Source organism: Gorilla gorilla, chromosome 3 (genome assembly GCF_029281585.2).
Source record: "Gorilla gorilla gorilla isolate KB3781 chromosome 3, NHGRI_mGorGor1-v2.1_pri, whole genome shotgun sequence".
NCBI classification, from domain to species: Eukaryota; Metazoa; Chordata; class Mammalia; order Primates; family Hominidae; genus Gorilla; species Gorilla gorilla.
Window position 1 is genome coordinate 168,999,438 of NC_073227.2, and position 22,073 is coordinate 169,021,510.

General features: G+C 41.0%; 1 protein-coding gene across 4 annotated transcripts in view; it reads left to right on the forward strand.

The window, feature by feature from the left end:
- Positions 1-22,073, forward strand: part of ARHGAP10 (Rho GTPase activating protein 10) — a 343,170-nt gene that overhangs the window by 231,403 nt on the left and 89,694 nt on the right. For all 4 annotated transcript variants that reach the window (XM_019025986.3, XM_055384931.2, XM_055384932.2 and 1 more), the window contains 2 exons: positions 2,350-2,455; positions 4,007-4,166. In XM_019025986.3, the coding sequence (XP_018881531.3) occupies positions 2,350-2,455; positions 4,007-4,166 (266 nt within the window). The remainder of the gene's footprint in view (positions 1-2,349; positions 2,456-4,006; positions 4,167-22,073) is intronic.

Sequence of the window (22,073 nt, forward strand, 5' to 3'; positions counted from 1 at the left end):
TCCCTTTATTTTTATTTTTTTGAGATGGAGTCTCTCTCTGTTGCCCAGGCTGGAGTGCAGTGGTGCTGCAACCTCCGCCTCCTGGGTTCAGGCACTTTTCCCACCTCAGTCTTCTGGGTAGCTGGGATTACAGGTGCACACCACCACACTGGCTAATTTTTGTATTTTTAGTAGAGATGGTCTCACTATGTTGGCCATGCTGGTCTTGAACTCCTGACCTCAAGTGATCTGCCTGCCTCGGCCTCCCAAAGTGCTGGGATTACAGGCATGAGCCACTGTGCCTGGCCGCCACTCCTTTCATTTCTTTTTTCTTATCTCCCACATAACTTTTTCTTCCTAACTAGTTCTTTTTCCTATTCTAATCCATCCTTTAAGAAAAATATCAGGCATACCTTCCCCAAATATAACTCTATTCATATCGCTTTCTTGCTTTGTTTTCACCTGACTAATTTAGAAGCCAACAGTGAGACAACTTCTTCAAACTGGCCTTTGCAGACCAGAGTTGGTCTCGGGCTACCTTTCTATCTATACCCTCGAAGAGCTGTCTCTGTACAGGCTCTGTGCTTTTTGTCATGCTATTTACTGAATTTGGAATGTTCCCCTTGCCCCTCAGTCCTGCCTTTCCTTGAACCCTTCCCCGTTCTTCAGGACCCAATCTTCAAGGGCTCTCCATTATTAGACCCTTCCTGAGCTTCCCTGGCCAGCCTTAAATGAAACTACAAAACCGTTTCTAACCTTCTTTTCTGTCAGCAGTAAATTTAGAACCTGATTCTGTTTTGTCACTTCTTTGACGCCTGTGAAAACTAGCAAAATCTTCAATAACAAACATTTTATTGATTTATTTGATAGTTTTCCAATCAAGAAGACAATAAAGGGAATTGGGGTACACTGTTAATAAGAGCCACGTATAATAATTCCAAAGTTTGGGGGTTAAGGGAATGTGTTTTCCAGGGCTGTTGGAACAAAGTACTTACTACTAACCAAGTGGCTTCAAAGAAGAGGCATTTATTCCGTTACAATTCTAGAGTCTGGAGGTCTGAAATCAAGACGTTGGGAGGGCCGTGCTCCCTCTGAAGGCTGTAGGAGGGATCCCTCCTTGCCACTCACAGCTTCTGGTGGTTTCTGGCCGTCCTTAGCATCCCTTGGCTTGTGGGTCCTTCATTCCAGCCTCTGCTGTGACAGGACAACCTCTGCTGTGCTGCCTGTACGTGGTCACTATCCCTCTCTTTGTTTTCTTGTAAGGATGCCAGTCATATTGGATGAAGAGGCCCCACCCTACTTCAGTTATGATCTCATCTAAACTGACATCTGCAACAGCTCTCTTCCCAAATAAGATCGTGTATTAAGCACCCCTTTTTATTCTGATGTTTTGACATCTGGGGCCTCACTGACCCGAGGAAACTGCCCCTCCCAGGGCTGGCCCATTCCTGGAGATATTAAACTTCTGCAGGCTTTTCACATGGAACTCTCCAATCCAAAGCCCCGTGACCCGCCTCCCTACGAGCCTCCTCTGCGGGCCCTTACACTACAGGCTGTACTCTCCTGCCCTTGTCACTTCAGTCCCGAGTATCAGCAACTAGGGACAGCCCTTGCGCTGCAGTGCCCACTGAAGTAATTTAAACCAGCCGGTCCTCAACCTGCGCACCCTGCCTTGCCCATTCCTTCCTGCAGAAACTACAGTAGAGGCTTTGCCCACATTCCCCGTTCTTCCTCTGCCTCTTGATCGACGCTGGTGCTTCCCCACGTGGCTGTGCACAACATGCCATGCCGTCTGTTTCTAGGGCTCTGTGAGTCTAAACTTTTCCCTTCCTGACAGTCATTTTCATGCATGCCTTAGCATACCTGATGTCATTAAATCCCAAGTACAGTTTAAAACAGCCACACTCCGAGTTCTAAGGGCTAGAACTTCAACATATTTTTTGAGGGGGTTATCCTGTTCAACCTGTAACATGCAATAGCCTATTTGCTGATATTTTACTTGCATTCCATTGTGGCGTGACCCAGTGACTAGACCCCATCGAGTAAACGATGAACAGACATGAAACGCAGCATGTCAGAAGGAGAAGCTTAGCAGCTGTCCGTTCTGTAATATAAACCAAGGAAAGGGCACCGATTGCAGCCACACTGAAATTACCTCATTAGGGGAGGCATGAGAAGATTCATCATAAGGAGAAAGATTTTTTTTTCCTTATAACGGTGGCAAAATATGTTTACATTCTCCATGTTTGATAATCTTGAACAGAGGAGCTGTTGTCATTGTCTTGGGAAATATATTTGATTCTGAGTTCTCTATTAACTATTGTTTTCTTTTTCTTTATTTTTTTCTTTATTATCTTTTTTTTTTGGAAGAAAGCGGCAGCCCAGAATCTCGTGTTAATGCGATCCATTTCTTGGTACACAAACTGCCAGAGAAGAATAAAGAGATGTTGGATATTTTGGTGAAACACTTAACAAAGTAAGCATCTTTTTCTTCGTTTTAACTTTCTTCACTTTGCTCTAGGTGCTGGGTAGTGCTCTGGGATTTGTAACGGGTGGAACTGGGGACCACACCTGGAAGGGCAGGCTGGACGTTTGACTCATTGTGTGTGTTTTGGATAAGACTGTTGAAATATGCTTTCATGAAGTTGTATAATTATTTGCTTAACATCTCTGCCAGCAACTCAGGGTTTGATTTGAAGTGAAAGAAGAGAATATTATACATTGCCCTATACACAGATTCTGGAAGTGTGAATATAAGTTTGTTAGAATATTTAGCTTGGTTTCACACCTACCTACCTCTAAATTTGAACATGTCCTTTAAGTTGGCTTAATTCAATAATGGGTAGTTATTTTATAGATTTCATTCTCTTTTCCTCCTCCTCTTAAAAACCGGCGAAATCAAATCAGTGGAGAAATTAGCCCTTTCTTTAAGTATAGAGATCATTCTAACTGTAGAATTTTAGACGTGAAAGGAAGCTGAAGAACGCTATATTTTAGAACCTTTCTTTTACATATAAAGAAAATGAAGGTCAGAAGATACTGTGATTTGCCAAGGGTCCTACTGCTAGTTTAGCCATTTATTCATTTGGTCAACAAATATTTAGTGAATGCCTTTCTTAGGTGCTAGTGGATACATAGTTGAATAAAATAGTCTAAGTCCCAGCTTTCATGAAGCTTGCTTTCTAAGGGGAAAATACGAAAAACAGATTACAAATAAAAATATAAAACAGCTTCAGATGATAAATAGCAAAAACACAAAGCAGAGTAAGGGGACAGAATATATTGAGTGTGAGACTATAAAAAATGTTATGCAAAGGCTTTTTGAAGATGATATCTTTGAATTGAGTCCTGAATTAAGTTGCAGGGCTGCTGAGAACAGTTGTCTATGTGATTCACTGCACAATGATACTGGGCTGAAAGAGTGATTGCGGGTGCTCTGACCAAAGTCTGCATGCTTTTACAAAGGTGCTATGCAGTCTAGTATCCGTTGGAAGCAAAAGTATAATATTCTGGGGAAAGAGTGAGTTTTCTAAGAAGAGGGGAACAGTAAACTAAGGCTTTTGTGGGAAGCAAGATTAGCACATACAGTTGGCTCTTTGTGAGTCCTGCATGGGCAGATTCAACCAGCTACTGATCAAAAATCCAGTATTCCCTGTGGACATGAGGGTTGACTTTTTTTTATCCATGGGTTTCCTGGGTTGACTTTAGAACTTGCACATCTGCAGACTTTGGTGTCTGTAGGGATTCTGGCATCAATTCCCAGGGGATACTGAGGGCCAACTGTGCATGGAATTATTAAGAAAGCCATTGTGGTTAGACTAGAGCACCAAAGAGAGGGAAGTAAAGGAGTAGGCAGGAGCATCTGCACGGAGGGTTTCTCAGATCTGGTTATTTCAGAGGTAGATGTGGAGGGTGGTTAAGTCTCTTGACCCCTTGCTTTTAAGGAAATACAGAGTTGCAGACTATTTACAGTCCACAATTTTTGCTCCTTTGGTTAAACAGATTCCTCCCCCCTTACCAATTTCAGTGTTTCAAATCACTCCAAGCAGAACCTGATGACCGTGGCAAACTTAGGAGTGGTGTTTGGACCAACTCTGATGAGGCCACAGGAAGAAACTGTCGCTGCCCTCATGGACTTGAAGTTTCAGAATATTGTTGTGGAAATCTTAATTGAAAACCATGAAAAGGTAAACTTTTTTTTTTCTTTTAGAGACTTTGTTTTCGGCTTGTCGCCATGTACTACACAACGATCCTCTTAGATTTCCCTTTTCTCTCTCTCTGTTTAAAAAAATTCTTTCATTCTCACTATGATGAGCTTGGTTCTAAGAAGTTCTCATTGAGCTTCTGTCTTCTGATGGAGTTCCATAAATCTGAAATTTATCTGGTCTTTTGTTATCTCGCTGGTTTAATGAAGAAGCATTTAATCCAGATGTAAGTGAATATCAAGGCAATTGTGAACTATTTAGGACTTTTGTTGCTTTTATTCCCATCTTTGGATTTCTCACTCAAATTCTGTGTGGCACAGCAACCCTGTACTCTTGATAAAGTTAGGGCTTTGCAACTTACAAGAGAAAATAAGGCAAATAAGGTTGAAAGGATGTGAGATGGGGCCAGAGGACCATGAGCATCATTGAGAGTAGGGGTTGAGAGGCAGTGAAGCCAGCCCCTGCTCTGCACCTGGGAAACCGCCTGCCTTGCAAAGAGTCTTTCTGGTTACACCTAGCTGTTGTGAATGACAAGTAAAGGAGGAGAAGTTGGGGAAGGGTAAACTCTTCAAATATGCTTAGGCATTGCATCTGGGGAGCAGGGAAGGGTAAATATTCCTGGGGTGTGGTGGATGGGGTTGACTCAGGTGATCCATGTTGGGGTGAGCAGAAACTGCTTTAATATACTCTTCCCTCCCACCATACCCACTCAGCATATTAACTACTAGAAATAAGTACTGTTCATGATTGTCACTTTGGGATCACTTTCCCAAATTACTGTTATTTTCTCCTTGATTACATATTGTCTATGGCTACTCTTACGATACAACAGAAGAGTCTGGTAGTTGCAACAGAGACCAGATAGCCCGCAAGGCATAACTATGTACTGCCTGGGAGATCTGCAAGGCTCTTCTGTAAAGGACCAATCTAGAGCAATAATTTTCAACCCTGACAAATCAGAATCACCTGAGGGACTCTTGTAAGTGGCTGCATAACCATGCGTATTCTGTTAAATTTTTGCCTTCCCAAGAATTATGGTAAGTAGCCAGCAAGAAGAACTGCTGATCTAGGGAGGAAACGTCTCTTCTTTATTAAGAACTTAGGAGAGGACTTCAGTCTGGAACACGAAAAGAAGGTTTCATTAATATTTGAGAGGGTTTTGTTCGTAACAGTTAAAACAAGACCTGAGTATGGCATTTGTTGGTGTTAGAGCTGGCCCATGGCAGTTTGTGTTTGAATTCAGAATTGCAAGGAGCTGGTGTCTATTCAGTTTAGCTGGGCTTCATTTATAAGTAGGGATGAGATAATCTATGGGGGAACATATGGAAAAAATGGTTTCAGGATGCTTTTGGAGTGCTGTTCTCAATAGGACCACCTTGAGGGCCTGCCTCTCTCCCGCTGTCTCAATCCCCCTCAAAGTAAAGCTTCCACTTATTAATAAAAATGATGCTGACTCATAGTTAAAAGTGTACCTTTATTTTTATAAGGATGTAAATACAGTTTTTAAAAACACTTATTCTTTAGGGCAGTACTTTTCAATCTTCTTGGGATCACAGGCTGCTGAGAAGCTGACAAAAGTTATTAACCCTTTTGTTAGTAACCCAGATAAATGCACATAAATCCTTCTTTCCACTTAATTGTTCTAACAGTTTCAGTGGGCTCACCTGCATTCCTGAATCTGTGGACTGTAGGTTAAGTATTTCTGGTTTAAAATGAATAATCTCTTAAGTGAGTTGCTTTCTTACTTGTTTCTCTGTAATCAAGGGAAAACATGATTTTAAATACCACATTATTTTCTTTCAAGAACTTCTGGATTTTTTTTTCTTCAGTCACCTGTAGATGAGCACTTTGCTAATAACGTTCCTGACTTCTGCCTCTAAGATAGGGAGCTTGAAAACTGTTAGAATGCTTGGTCACTCATTTGTTTATTAAAAAGATATTTTAAATTGAGATTGCATCATATGCCAGACATGTAGTAGGTGCCGGATGTGCAGATGAATATTCCAGCTCCTGTGGGAAAGCAGGTCGTCATCTGGGGGCGGAAGCCATGTTTTGGGACTCGGATCCTATAAACGTACCCCAGTCTAATATGTTACATAACTTATTTTCTTGTCTGTTTCTCTCTGCTAAGATCCTTGAGGCCAGAGATCTTTTTGTCCACTTATAGTAATACCTGGTACATATTAGGTGTTAATACTTATGGAGTGAAATAATGAATTCAATACATTTTGAGGGGGTTGAAGGACTGGGAAAGAGACAGGCAAACAGAAATGTAGTCCCTTTGGGGAAGGCATAGCAAGAGTATTTCTTGGGTACTTGTTGCATTGGCTGTTTGCTGGAGCAGTTCTAGCTTGTTGCTAATGTTGGGTTCTCATGAAAAAGATAAGCTTGAAAGCTGATTGGGGATTTTCTTTACCATTATGGTAAAAGCAGCTTGTTTATGGATGTAAGAAGTTTTGTTTTGCCTTTTTTTTTTTTTTTTTGCCAGTGGTGGTGAATTTATGCCTCCTTTTATGATCCTGTCAAACTGTCATTAAGCCTCATTAGTGTGCACTAAGCCATCCAGACAGCTCATGGAAAGATGGCTACTGTTCATTTTTAGAAAGAAAAATAATTAGACTACAAGCTTTGAGACAGTGTTACAGTAGCTCAACAATCATTTGATTAAATCCTAATTAGGAAACCTTTATGCAATTTATTTGTGAAAATACTGGCTCTGGGTCTTGCTCTTGGATAAAAGGATCTCCATTTCATGCCGCAACTGCCTGTTTTCTTCCCTTTTTGAAGCTGGGGAGATAAGTACATGATTTGTCTGCTGGGAAGTAGATAGTGCTGCTTTCACCTTGTTAATAAATCTTACAGGAATTTTCCAGTAGCGTCGGCAAGCCTGTTACAATAGTTACAGCAGACGAAAGTGGCCTCGCTTTCAGAACTTTATAGAGCTAAGCAGAGGTCTTTCGGTTTTCCTTCTCTTCCTTTCTGTGGCTAGATAGTTCTATGAATGCACAACCAACGTTGATTAAGTGCTCAGGCTTTCTATTCAGAAGGGAGCAATGGACATCGAGTTTCAGATTCTTCACTGTGTGCTTGGGTTTAGGGTTGGAAGCAGGGTTGTGTGGCAGGGTTGGAGGGTTAGAGATGGGGGATGTCAGTTTGGATTAGTTAACAGTTCTGAGAACCTAAATTTCCCCATTACCTCGCCTTGTCTCTCCCATTTCATCTTTGAACACTTCTACTCCCACTCCTGGCTCTTTGTTCCTGCTCAGTTGGACTTCACTGCAGAGTCCAGGCTCTGCTATGAGGAAGAATATTTTTGCTGACAAGGGTGCTTGTGCAGGAAAACTTCATATGGATGCGTGGATCTATGTTAGCCACGGGTTTCCCTGGAGCTGATCTAAGTATACCCTTCAGAGGATCCTAACATTTGACCGTAGAGTGGGGAGGGAAGGATCTAGTCCCTCTTAGTGTTTCAGGACAAGATGAAGACGAGAGAGGGAGTAAGGACAGGAAAAGTTGAAAAGAGTAGTCTGAGAAAGGAAAACATTACAGTAATGGATGGCGGTGGGGGGAGGGGGTGCAAAAAAGGAAGGTTAAACTGGGGAGGAAAGGAAGAGGCCTATGTGTGTCACTGACAGTGGCTCTGACAGGCGAAAAATGGCGAGAAGGAAGTCATTTTCTTTTCCTCAGTTATTTGTTTTCCTCCCTAGGAATGTGAAAAATGTTGACTCCAGGAAAGTCACTAAAGCAAAGAGGAAACTTCAGCATGTAATTAAAGCAAGATTGCTCTAGATGAATTTCGGAGTTAGAAAAAGGCTCCTAGTTAATCTGCTTTGGAGATGACAATTTTTCCTAGCCTGCTTGCTGTTTTTATAAATCTGTGTATACTTTATAGGAAACTTAATCCATATGTTTTAGCTTTATTTACACATAATAAAGATGTAGACTGAGCACGGTGGCTCATGCCTGTAATCTCAGCACTTTGGGAGGCCGAGGCGGGCAGATCACCTGAGGTCAGGAGTTCGAGACCAGCCTGGCCAACATGGCAAAACCCCGTCTCTACTTAAAAAAAAGTACAAAAATTAGCCAGGCGTGGTGGTGGGTGCCTGTAATCCCAGCTACTCAGGAGGCTGAGGCAGAAGAATTGCTTGAACCCAGGAGGTGGAGGTTGCAGTGAGCTGAGATTGCGCCACTGCACGCCAGCCTGGGTGACAAGAGCAAGACTCTGTCTCAAAAAAAAAAAAAAAAAAAAAAAAAAAAGAGTTCCTGGGCCAAAATATTATTAAGGTCTTTCTTCCTTTGTAAATTAGAAAATTTTATTTCCCAGGTGGCAAAGGGTGCTGTGAACTTTTCAAGGATTTTCAAATTGGGGTTGTGCCTTAGGATTTGTGAGTTTTGCATAAGTTCTGTTCTTAACAGAGTATACTTGTTATGCATTAATTTGGCGCATTTTTTCCCCCCAGTGCCTGCTGTGAGTCATTCATGGTGTGAGATTTGGGGGAAGTAAAGACAGTCCAGTAGGGGAAAGAAGAAATGTCCAAAAGTAGCTACAAGATATGGCAGAGAATAAGTGCTTTGAGAGAGAGACAGAGAGAGAATGAGCGAGAAAGTGGTGGAGACTTCAGAGGAGAGTTTATGTTCAACTGCAGGGAATCTGGAAAGTTTCCCCAGTAAGTGTTTTGAATCATTTTTATAATGGAGTTTGAACAGGTGGAGATGTTTTAAGAGGACATTTCGGGTATGGGAGACCATGTAATCAGAGAAACACAGAGAGGAGGTACGTGTTCTGGGAATGCAGCTCTTGTTGGAACATGGGCAAATGGCAGGAGATGAGATTGGAAAGAGATTCGGGCCAGGTGTGGGAGGTTGAGAATGCCGCTTTAGGACTTTTGCATTTACTTTTATAGGTACTGGGGCCACTCATAGTTTTCAAGTAAACTGCTTCACAAAACTTAATCTGACAGCAGGATTTGCAGTAGGAAGTAGAGGAATGAAAGGCTAGGAGAGAGGTTATTTGGCATAGTCGAAGGGCATGGGAGTGAGAATAGGGAGTTCCACGGTGGACAGCATCATTTGGTGAGGTGGAATAGGCAAAACCCGGGGACTGGGTTTGTAAGGGGTCTTGGGGAAGGTGTGATAGAGATTCAATCCTGGGACAATATGGGTGTCACTAATAAAAGGAAGGAACAAAGGGGTTTGGGGGAGGAGTAAGATGAGTTCAGTTTGTCACATGGTGAATTGTAGTTATCTGTTCAAGATAAGTCCATTAGACAGAGATTTGGTGCTCAAACTTATGAGTGAATTTAGGGGTAGAAAGTATAACGTAAGGTATAAAGACATGAGATTGGCGTAAGAAAATATTTATTGGATGCTCATGATGTTACATGCTTTGGGTCTACTATAAAGGGTATTAATGTAATTCTAGTGTATGTGGATGCTTCTTTGTGTATCCATACACTTAAAAATATATATATAAAACATAAAATTCCCATTGCATAAATATATGTAATAGTATCCCTGTATGGGTGAAAATTCTTATGTATATTATCTCTTTAAACATCTGAGAGAAGTGAGGGGTGAGAGCTTAACTTGCTTATGAGCACACAGCTAGTAAAAGCGGCAGTGCTTGGATTTGAACTGAGATTGACCCCCAAAGCCTTTGCTTTTCATCACTAGGAGAAGACAGTAATATCCTTGAGAAACATCAAGATTTTCCTGTTAGGGGTAATAGAGGAGCCAGAAGAAACCTAGGCAGGATCAGGTCAGTGCTAGTGTCAGGGTTGTCTAGGGCCCTGTCAAGGATGCCAGATAGGTCCCATGAGATGGGCGAGTATGAGGATGGGCTAGTGATGTGAACTCATGAACCAGTGGCGTGAGTGAGCTCTTTCAACAGTGACATTTCTTTTTTTTTTTTGAGACAGAGTTTCATGCTTGTTGCCCAGGCTGGAGTGCAGTGGCATGGTCTTGGCTCACTGCAATCTCTGCCTACCGGGTCCAAGTGATTCTCCTGCCTCAGCCTCCCAAGTAGCTGGGATTACAGGCATGTGCCACCATGCCTGGCTAATTTTGTATTTTTTAGTAGAGATGGAGTTTCTTCATGTTGGCCAGGCTGGTCTCGAACTCCTGATCTCAAGTGATCCACCGGCCTCGGTTTCCTAAAGTGCTGGGATTACAGGCATGAGCCACCACGACTGGCCTAATGGTGACATTTCTGTTGAGAACCAGAGTGCGGATCAACTTGTAAGGTGTATGTGAATGAGTGTTCCGGAATTAGTGATATTCAGTGTCAATTTTTTTTTGTTGTTTTTGTCATATGACAAGAATAAAGCAGGAGGAAAAGCCAGAATAGACATGGAGGGGAAGGACAGAGCAGGACCACTAGTGCCTGAGTTTTACATGGCTCACTGGTCACCCTCAGAGTCTAGTGACCTGTTAGCTTATGTCTGAGGTAGGGAGTTCTTTAGAGGAACTTAAACAGGGAATGAACCCTCTCAGGAGTCACTGAGTCTGTGTAGATTGAGTCTATTATTTATTTTTAATTTTTGTGGGTACATAGTTGGTGTATGTATTTATGAGGTACATGAGATATTTTGATAGAGCCATGCCATGGGTCATAATCACAGCAGGGGAAATGGAGTCTCCACCACCTCAAGCATTTATCCATTCTTTGTGTTACAAGCAATCCAGCTATACTCTTTTAGTTATTTTTAAATGTGTAAGAAATTATTGTTGACTTCAGTCATCCTGTTGTGCTATCAAATACTGAATTTTATTCTAACTAACTATATTTTTATGCCCATTAACCATCCCTGCTCCCCCCGCCACTGCTCACTACCCTCCCCAGCCTCTGGTAACCATCATTCTGTTCTCTATGTTCATGAGTTAAATTGTTTCAGTTTTTTGCTCCCACAAATAAGGGAGAACATGTAAAGTTTATCTTTCTATGCCTGACTTATTTCGCTTAACATAATTACCTTCAGTTCCATCCATGCCGTTGTAAATGACAGGATCTCATTCTTTTTTAAGGCTGAATAGTACTCCACTGTGTATAAGTATCACGTTTTCTTTATCCATTTGTCTGTTGATAGACACTTAGGCTGCTTCCAAATCTTGATGATTGTGAATAGTGCTGCAATAAACATGGGAGTGCAGATATCTCTTCGATATACTGATTTCCTTTCTTTTGGGTATACACCTAGCAGTGGGATTGCTGGATCAAATGGTAGCTCTGTTTTTAGTTTTTTGAGGAACCTCCAAACTATTCTCCATAGGGGTACATTCCCACCAAGAGTGTACAGGGGTTCTCTTTTCTCTACATCCTTGCCAATATTTTTTATTGCCTGATTTTTGGATAAAAGCCATTTTAACTGGGGTGAGATGACATCTCATTGTAGTTTTGCTTTTCATTTCTCTGATGATTAGTGGTGTTGTGAACATTTTCATATACCTCATTCTTATATTTTATACATTATAATGTAATAAAAACTTTTGTTTATAATTTGACTCCCTCCTCATTTCCCCCCACTTCCTAAGGGCCCTTGAAGATTCTGAAGAGCCTGTGAAAAGCATCAAAGATCATATTAATCAGGGTGGTTTTGTTTTAATATCTGTCTTAATACTGAAAAATTGGCAATTTATAAAGTAAGGAATATAATGTTACTCTCAGAATTACTTAATATAAGAATACAATTCAGATTACATTGATCTTATTGAGGGTTTTAATTGGATTTTCAATGAGATATGTAAAATGTGCTTTGGTTGACCTTAGCTTTGTGTAGTACTTCAGTGTGCTCTGATGTTTCATTGATTTCCTGATGATCAGGAGGTTTTTTCCTAGTATTAGCCTGTATTAGTCTGTTTTCAGGCTGCTGATAAAGACATACCCAAGACTGGGAAATTTACAAATGAAAGAGGTTTAATGGGCTCACGGTTCCACAGGGCTGGGGAGGCCTCACAATCATGGCGGAAGGTGAAAGGCATATCTTACATGGCAGCAGACAAGAAAACTTGTGCAGGGAAACTCCCCTTTATAAAACCATCAGATCTCATGAGACTTACTATCATGAGAATAGCACAGGAAAGACCCACCTCCATGATTCAATTATCTCCCACTGGGTCCCTCCCACAACATGTGGGAATATGGGAGCTACAATTCAAGATGAGATTTGGGTGGGGACACAGCCAAACCATATCATAGCCTTTATGTATTACAGTTTTTGTGGATGACTTTGTGCGAAGGGACAATTACATTTCATGTACATTAAACATTTCCTGGAAAAGGATTCTTTATAACTTTGTAATAAGCATTTTAGCCTTTGTAATAGGGACTGTGGTAGAATGTGTCTTTTTTTTGGTGTGACAGTGGAGGATGGCCTTGTACTGCCCAGAGGTGTCTTCATGGCACTTTGATTTATCCTTGTTTGCAACATGTGCTTCAAAGTCCCCGAGTAGTGTGTGTCCTCCAGTCACAGAGGAACCTAGACAGAGCAGTAGGGAGAAGGGCATATGTGTTTCCCATATGTCTTAGTCTGTATTGTGTTGCTATAACAGTACTTGAGACTGGGTAATTTTGAAGGAACAGAGATTTCATTTCTTACAGTTCCATAAGCTGGAAAGCCCAAGGTTGATGAGCTGCATCTGCCAAGGGCCTTCTTGATGCATCATCTCATGGCAGAAGGACAAGAGAACATGTGAAAAAGGAGTGACAGAGAGAGTGCATGCGCAAGTGAGTGAGGGCCAAACTTGCTTTTCTAAGGAACCTACTCTTGATTACAAACCTATGCCTGAGATAACATGAATCCATTTGTGAGGGCAGGGAGCTCATGACCTAATGACCTCTTAAAGCTCACATCTCTCAACACTACTACATTGAGGATTATGTTTTCAACATATGAACTCTGAGGGATGCAGTCAGACCATAGCAGTGTCCAGTGTAAACACCAGAATAATGTTACGTGCACATATAGAGGAGTATCACACTGTGTTGTTTTACTCTTGTTAACCCTGCAACCAACTTTATGACCTGCATCTACCTCTCTTTGCCACGATCAGTAGAATGCATTGGTGCTCCTAGGTTCATTGGTGTAATTGGATTCCCATTCAGTCTCAACTTGCTGCTGTCCCAGTGACAGCCACATGTGGACTGCTTTTGATGAGGAGTATCCACTGCTCCATTCCTGTGGCTACGAACACAATATATGTCCTATCCCTCTTCCGTAGGTTGGTCTCTGTCATTCTTTAATATATAAAGAGACTGAGTGAATAGTATCCAAACCATTTTCCATCAAGTGCAAGAGTCTTCCAGTCTTACAGCATGCTTGCCATTTAATGGGAAAAAGAAATCTCTTTAAAAAACATCTAGCCAAAAATGCTCTTGATTTAGCTTTGCTGGCACTGGGTTGCTAGGCAGCACTAGTTTTTATGTGAGAGAAAAATAAATGTCTTAAACAACAACAACAATAGCAGCAGCAATAATAAAGCTGCAAAGTTTCTAAAAGCTTTGTGTCTGCCTGAGTATTGACTGTTCAGTGTAGAAGTCAAAATCCCATAGCAAGAATATTTGACAAATTTTCAGACTCCCCCCCATCCCCAGTTTTCATGAATGTTGACTTGTTTAGCATTGCTATGAAAACTTTTCTGTTTTGTGTGTGGTTTTTTTTTTTTTCTTCTTCTCAGCAGGGCTTTGCATTTTCTGGAGTGTTTAAAAAGAGACTTTAAAAGCACAGGAAACTTTCTGTCTTCCTTTCTCTTTCCTTTAAGGAGAGAAGGAAAATAATAATGACATTGTCTTCCTTATTCTGTTTTTCTTTAGCTGTGGCATTGGAAGCTTCTGCTGTCATGTGGCTCTGTAAATGGTAGATTGTATTTTCCCTTGGGACCAGAGTGGTTTGATAAGAGCAAATTTAGGAGAGAGTCATTCTGCATCATTTTAGTGCCCAGTATAGATAAAGCACTGGGGCAGTCTCCAGAAAATTGAAGGGCTCCAATATAAAGTGTGCATAGATTTATTCTGTGTTGTCTAAGAAAGCATACTGAGTACAAGTGAGCAGTACTTGCCAGGAGGTGAGTTTTTGATTCACTAGAAAGAAGAACTTCATAATATTTATAATAATGAGAACATGTTCATGTTAGGGATGGGATTGAGGTGGAAGAAAGCAGGCCTCTGAGGTCCTGCCCACTCTGAAGTTTTCTGCCCAAGCATCTGGAGATGCGGAGCTGCAAAGAGAGCTCCTCGGAGCCTAGCTCAGTGTTTAGAACTTGGCATTCAATCAGTATTTGCAGAATAAAAAATGATGATGAAGAATATGACCCTATTCTTCATTGCATTTTTAGGTTGTTTATATTCCCAGGAACACCAAGAGTACTTGGAAGGGAAGATAGGAAGGAAAGAATGAGAGGGCGAGTGTGGTGGCGTATGTGTAGGTCGGCTCCAGGGAAGGCACCATCAGATGCCTTTTCTTGAGGGGAGGGGGTAGTTTGGGTATATATGGGCTTGGTTTTTTGCCTTGAGCTAGTGCTCACTATTTATTTTTTCTTTGTAAAGTAAAGCTTTTAGAGCTGTCTTTTTTGTATCTCTCAAGATAAAATTGGGAGCAATAATAATTATAATAGCTAACACTGATTGAAAGATGATTGTGTGCCAGGCACTAGGCTGGGCTCCTTATATGACATTTAATTGAACATTCCATAGACAGTTTAGTGTAATATGGCATAGTAGGCTCTAAAGTGGAATTCCTTGAGTTGAAATCTCAGCTCCACTCAATTGTGTGACTTTTTTTTTTCCATTTTATTTTAGATTTGGGGGTACATGTACAGGTTTGTTACAGGGATATATTACGTGATGTTGAAGTTGGAGCTTTGATCCTGTCACCCATATGGTGAACATAGTACTCAACAGGAAGTTTTTTCACCCTTTCTCTCTCTCTCCCCCTCCCCCTCCCCTTTTGGAGTCTCCAGTGTCTATTACTTTCATCTTTATATCTGTGTAAACCCAAGATTTAGCTTCCACTTATAATTGAAAACATGTAGTATTTGGTTTTCTGTTTCTCCGTTAGTTCACTTAGGATGACAACTTTTAGCTGCATCCATGTTGCTGCAAAGGACATGATTTTGGTTTTTTAATTTTGTTGCTGCATAGTATTCCGTGGTGTATATGTACCACATTTTCTTTATCCACTCCACCATTGATGGGCACTCTGTTGATTCCATGTCTTTGTTATTGTGAATAATGCTGCGATTAACATACAAGTACTACATGTGTCTTTTGGGTGGAATGATTTATTCATTTATTTTTTTGGATATATACCCAGTAAGGTATTGCTGGGTCGAATGGTAGTTCTATTTTTAGTTCTTTGAGAAATGTCCAACTGCTTTCCACAGGGGCTGAGCTAATTTGCATTCCCACCAACAGTGTATAGCATTCCCTTTTTTTCCCACAACCTCACTAGCACCTTATTTTTTGACTTTTTAAGTAATCACCATTCTGACTGGTGTGAGATGGTGATATGGTTTGGCTCTGTGTCCCCACTCAAATCTCATGTTGAATTGTAATTCCCAGTGTTGAGGGAGGGACTTAGTGGGAGGTGATTGGATAATGGGGGTGGATTTTCCCCATGCTGTTCCTGTGATAGTGAGTTTTTCTCAGATCTGATGGTTTAAAAGTGTGTGGCACTTCCCCCCTTGCTTGCTCACTCTCTCCTGCTCCACCACAGTAAGGTGTGCTTGCTTTTCCTTCGCCTTCCACCATGATTGTAATTTTCCTGAGGCCTCCCAGCCATGCTTCATGTACAGCCTGTGGAACTGTGAGTCAATTAAGCCCCTTTTCTTCATAAATTACCCAGTCTCAGGTAGTTCTTTATAGCAGTGTGAGAATGGCCTAATACAGATGGTATCTCATTGTGGTTTCAATTTGCATTTCTCTGAAGATTAATGATGTCGAACAATTTTTTCATATGTTTTTTGGCCATTTGTCCGTCTTCTTTTGAGATGTGTCTGTTCATGTCTCTTGCCCACTTTTTAATGGGGCTGTTTTTTCTTAATTATTCATTTCAGTTCCTTATAGATTCTAGAAATTAGTCCTTTGTCAGATGCATAGTTTGCAGATATTTTCTCCCGTTTTGTAGATTATCTGTTTCCTCTGTTGAGAGTTTCTTTTGCTGTGCAGAAGCCCTTTAGATTAAGTCCCGTTTGTCTATTTTTGATTTTGTTGGATTTGCTTTTGGGGTCTTCATAAATTTTTTGCCTAGGCGACTATCTGGAAGAGTATTTCGTAGGTTTTCTTCTAGAATTTTTATAGTTTGAAGTCTTACATTCAAGTCTTGACTCCATCTTTAGTTAATTTATTGTATATGATGAGAGGTAGTAGTCTAGTTTCATTCTGCTGCATAGAGTTAGCCAGTTTTCTCAGCACCATTTATTGAATAGGAAGTCCTTTCCCCCTTGTTTTTTGTCAACTGTGTCAAAGGTGACTTGGTTGTAGGTGTACGGCTTTATTTCAGGGGTCTGTGTTCTGTTCCATTGGTCCATATGTCCTATTTTTGTGCCCATACTATGCTGTTTTGGTTATTGTAGCCTTGTAGTATTGTTTGAAGCCGGCTTTGTTCTTTTTGTTTCGGATTGCCTTGACTGTTGAGGCTTTTTTTTTCATTCCATGTGAATTTTGGAAAAGTGTTTTCTAATTCTCTGAAAAATGACATTGGCAATTTGATAGAAGTAATGTTGAATCTGTGGATTGCTTTGGGTGGTATGGAGATTTTAATGATACTGATTCTTCCAACCCATGAGCATGGAATGCTTTTCCATTTATTTGTATTGTCTGTGATATCTTTCAGCAGTGTTTTATAGTTCTTCTCATGGACATCATTCACTTTCTTGGTTAAATATATGCCTGGGTTTTTGTGTAGGTGTGTGGCTATTGTAAATGGGATTGCATTCTTGATTTACTTCTCAGCTCAGATGTTACTGATATAAAGAAATGTTGATTTTTATATGTTGACTTCGCATCCTGTATCCTGAAACTCTGCTGAAGTTGTTAATCAGATCTAGTAGTCTTTTGGCATCATCTTTAGGGTTTTCCAGGTAGAGAATCATATTGTCAGTGGAGACAGATAATTTGTCTTCATCTTTTCCTATTTGGAATGCCTTTGCTTTCTCTTGCCTGATTGCTCTGGGTAGGACTTCTAGTATGTTGAATAGGAATGGTGAGAGTGGACACCCTTGTCTAGTTCCGGTTCTTAAGGAAAGTGCTTCCAGCTTTTACTCATTCAGTATGATGCTGGCTGTGGGTTCATCATAAATGGCTTTTATTATTTTGAGGTATCTTCTTTCAATGCCTAGTTTGTTGGTTTTTTTCTTTTTATCATGAAGACATATTGGATTTTATCAAATGCTTTTTCTGTGTCTATTGAGATGATCATATAGTTTTTGTTTTTAATTCTGTTTATGTGGTAAATCACGTTTATTGATTTGGGTAGATGAACCACTGCTACATCCCAGGAATAAAGCCTACTTGATCATGGCAAATTAACTTTCTGATATGCTGCTGGATTTGGTTTACTAGTATTTTGTTGAGGATTTTTGCATCTGTGTTCATTGGAGATATTGGCACGTCGTTTTTTGTTGTTGTTTTGTCTTTTCCAGCTTTTAGTGTTAGGATGATACTGGTTTCAAAGACAGGGTTTGGAAGGATTCCCTCCTCTATTTTTTGGAATTGTTCCAGTAGGATTGGTACCAGCTCTTTTTTGTATGCCTGGTAGAATTTGGCTGTGAATCCATCTCGTCCAGGGCTTTTCTTGGTTGGTAGGTTTTTTAAATTACTGATTCAGTTTCATTACTCCATTATTGGTCTGTTCAGGATTTCTCTTTCTTCTTGATTCAATTTTGGGAAGTTGTGTGGTTGTATGTTTCCAGGAATTTGTCTACTTCCTCTAGATTTTCTAATCAGTGTGCATAGAGATGTTCATAGTAGTCTCTGGAGATCTTTTTTATTTCTGTGGTATCGGTTGTTATGTCACCTTTGTTATTTTTGATTGTGCTTATTTGGATCTTCTCTCCTTTTCCTTTGTTAATCCAGCTAGCAACCTATCAATCTTATTTATCCTTTCAGAGAACCAACTTTTCATTTTATTGATCTTTAGTATGGTATTTTTGGGTCTTGGTTTCATTTAGTTCTGCTCCGATTTTAGTTATTTCTTTTCTTTTGCTAACTTTGGGTTTAGTTCTTGTTTTTCTGGTTTCTTTAGGTACAAGGTTAGGTTGTTAATTTGAGATCTTTCCACTTGATGTAGGTGTTTTGTGCTGTAAACGTTCCTCTTAACATTGCTTTTGCCATGTCTCCGAGATTTTGGTATATTATGTCTACTTTTGTTTGTTTCAAAGACGTTTTTGATTTCTGCCTTAATTTTGTTGTTTACCCAAAAGTCATTCAGGAGTAAGTTGTTTAGTTTCCATGTATTTGTGTGTTTTTTAGAGTTGCTCTTGGTATTAATTTCTATTTTTATTCCATTGTGGTCTGAGAAGATGCTTGGTATGATTTCAGTTTTTAAAAAGTATATTGAGACTTGCTTTATGATTCAGCATGTGTTCAGTCTTTGAGAATGTTACATGTACAGATGAGGAGAATGACTATTCTGTGGTTGTTGGGTATTCTGTAGATGCCTATTAGGTCCAGTTAGTCAAGAGTTGAATTTAAGTTCAGAATTTCTTTGTTCATTTTCTGCCTCTGTGATGTGTCTAATGCCATCAGTGAAGTGTTGAAGTCTCCTCCTATTATTATGTGGCTGTCAAAGTATTCTCTTAGGTCTAGAAGTAATTGTTTTATAAATCTGGGTGTGCCAGTGTTGGGTGCAAATATATTTAGAATAGTTAAATCTTCTTGTTGAATTTAACCTTTTATCATTATGTAATGCTCTTACTTGTCCTTTTTTTACTGTTGTTGGTTTAAAGTCTATATTTTCTGATATATGTATAAGAGTAGGGACCTTTGCTCTTTTTCGATTCCATTTGTGTGGTAGATTTTCCTCCATCCCTTTACTTTGAGCCCAGGGGCGTGATCATATGTGAGATGGGTCTCTTGCAAACAGCAGAAGGACGGATCTTGGTTTTAAAATTCAATTTGCCACCCTATGTCTTTTATTTTTAGTCTTTTTTTAAAAGACAGGGTTTTGCTCCATCACCCATGCTGGAAGTGCAGTGGTATGAGTATGGGTCACTGCAGCTTTGACTTCCCAGGCTCAAGTGATCCTTTTGCCTCAGCCCCCTGTCTCTTCTGGTTTATAAAGTTTCTTCTGTGAAGTCAGCTGTCATTCTGATGGGTTTCTTTTTATAGGTAACATGATCCTTTTCTGTAGCTACCTTTAAGATTTTTTCTTTTGCGTTGATCTTGGAAAGTCTGATGACTATGTGCCTTGGACTCGGTCGTCTTGTATCTCACAGGAGTTCCCTGGGTTTCTTTTCTTTCTTTCTTTTTTTTTTTTTTTTTTCTTTTTGAGACAGGGTCTCACTCTGTTGCCCAGGCTGGAGTGCAGTGGTGCAATCACGGCTCACTGCAGCCTTGACCTCCTCCCAGGCTCAGACAACCCTCCCGTGTCAGCTTCCTAAGACTGTAGCTGGGACTACAGGCATGTGCCACCACACCCAGCTAAATCTTTTTTTTTTTTTTTTTTTTGGTATTTTATGTTGAGATGGGGTCTGCCTATGTTGCCCAGGCTGGTCTCGAACTCCTTGGCTCAAGCAGTCCTCCTGCCTCGGTGTCCCAAAGTGTTGGGATTACAGGTGTGAGCCACCACACCTAGCCTGGATTTCTTATATCTGCATTTTAACCTCTCAAGCAAGATTGGGGAAATTTTCCTGAATTTTATCCCCAAATATGTTTTCCAAGCTGCTTATTTTCTCTTCTTTTCTCTCAGGAATGCCAATAAGGTATACATTTGGTTGTTTTACATAATCTCATATTTCTCAAATACTTACTTACTTTCTTTTTTTTCTTGAATTTTCGAGACAGGGTCTTACTCTCGCCCAGGCTGGAGTGCAGTGGTATAATCACGGCTCATTGCAGCCTCGACTTTCTGGGTTCAGGTGATTCTTCCGCCTCAGTCTTCCTAGTAGCTGGACTCCAGGTGTGCATGACCATGCACTGCTAAGTTTTTGCATTTTTTGTAGAGATGGGGGTCTCACCATGTTGCCTAGGCTGGTCTTGAACTCTTGGGCTCAAAAGATCCACCCGCCTCGGCCTCCCAAAGTGCTGGGACTACAGGCATGAGCCACTGTGCCTGGCTGCTTTGTTTTTTTTGTTTTTTTGTTTTTTTTTTTTTTTTGAAGCGGAGTCTCACTCTGTTGCCCAGGCTGGAGTACAGTGGCACGATCTCGGCTCACTGCAACCTCCACCTCCCGGGTTCACGCCATTCTGCTGCCTCAGCCTCCCGAGTAGCTGGGACTACAGGCGCCCGCCACCACGCCTGGCTAATTTTTTGTATTTTTAGTAGAGATGGGGTTTCACTGTGTTAGCCAGGATGGTCTCCATCTCCTGAGCTCGTGATCTGCCCGCCTCCTCTTCCCAAAGTGCTGGGATTATAGGCGTGAGCCAGTGCGCCCGGCCTGTTCATTTTTTAAAATTCTTTTTTTTTTTTTTTAATTTTTGTCTGGGTTCATTTGAAGCACTGATTTTTGAGTTCTGAAATTCTTTTGCATGGTCTCATCTGCCGTTAAGACTTCCAACTGTATTTTGAAATTCCTATAGTGAATTTTTCAATTCTAGAAGTTCTGTTTTGTTCCTTCTTAACATAGCTATGTCATCTTTTCAATCTTGAGTCATTTTTGTGTTGTTTCTTGTCTTGGATTTCAATTTTCTCTTTGATCTTGTTGCATTTCTTTGCTATCCATATTCTGGATTCTTTATATGTCATTTCAGACATTCATTCCGGTTAGAATCCATTGCTGGGGAGTTAGTGGGATCCTTTGAAAGTGACAAAACAGTCTGGCTTTTTCTACTGCTGGAGTTCTTATGCTGGTTTCTTCTCATTTGAAAGAACTGATGTTTTCTTTTTTTTGATTTTGTTATTGTTTGGATGAGAGTTCTTGATTTTTTTATTCTTTTTGCCCTTGGGGCTGTTACTGTGGTGTATATTGTGTGTGATTGTTTGGCTACGTTTCTGGGTATTTTCAGAGTTCCAAGGCTGTTTATGAGTTCCTTGGTTGCAGAGAGGTTCCTACAGTGGCTTTCTCCTTTGTTGCTGGTAGGGGTGTAATTTTGTTTGGTGGTGTTGTTTAAGCTGCAGTCCAGTAGATGGCGCTTAAGAGTAATAGCTGCCTGGGGAATGGGCAGAGGGAGGCAACAGAGAAGCATGAAAAGCGCCCTCCCCCAGTGCACATTCGCGTTCAGCGGCTGGAGCCACTGGAGAAGCCCCAGGAAGCAGTTTCTTTCAGCCTAGACTCTCCAGGCCCCAGTAGGAGGATGCACTGCCAAGTCCGCCACAGCACATTGAGGAGGTGGGAAGGGAGTATGAGACGACCCTCTCTCCATGTTCGTTCCAGGGCTGTGGTGGTGCCACCTTTAGCGGCTAATGCCATGCCCGTGTTTCCTTTGACCCACGGTGGCCTTTGGAGGCTATGCTGCCACCTCCCTTGTGGGAGGACCACACCAAGAGTTGGGTCTCCAGATCTGGCTGCTTTCACTGGCAAGGTGTCTGTTTGAGTTCTTTGGTTATAAATAGCATTTCTGTGGTGGCTTGTGAGCAGGCTCACTGCCTCCTGTAGGACCAGGGGGCAGTGGTCTCAGGAGACTAACCTCGTTCCTGAGTGCTGTGTGCTTATGTCTGATTTCTTATTGTGTTGTGCCATTCAACGTCCAGGCCAAGAAGTGGCTTTTGGGTTAAGAGCCAGCTGTGGCCAATATAG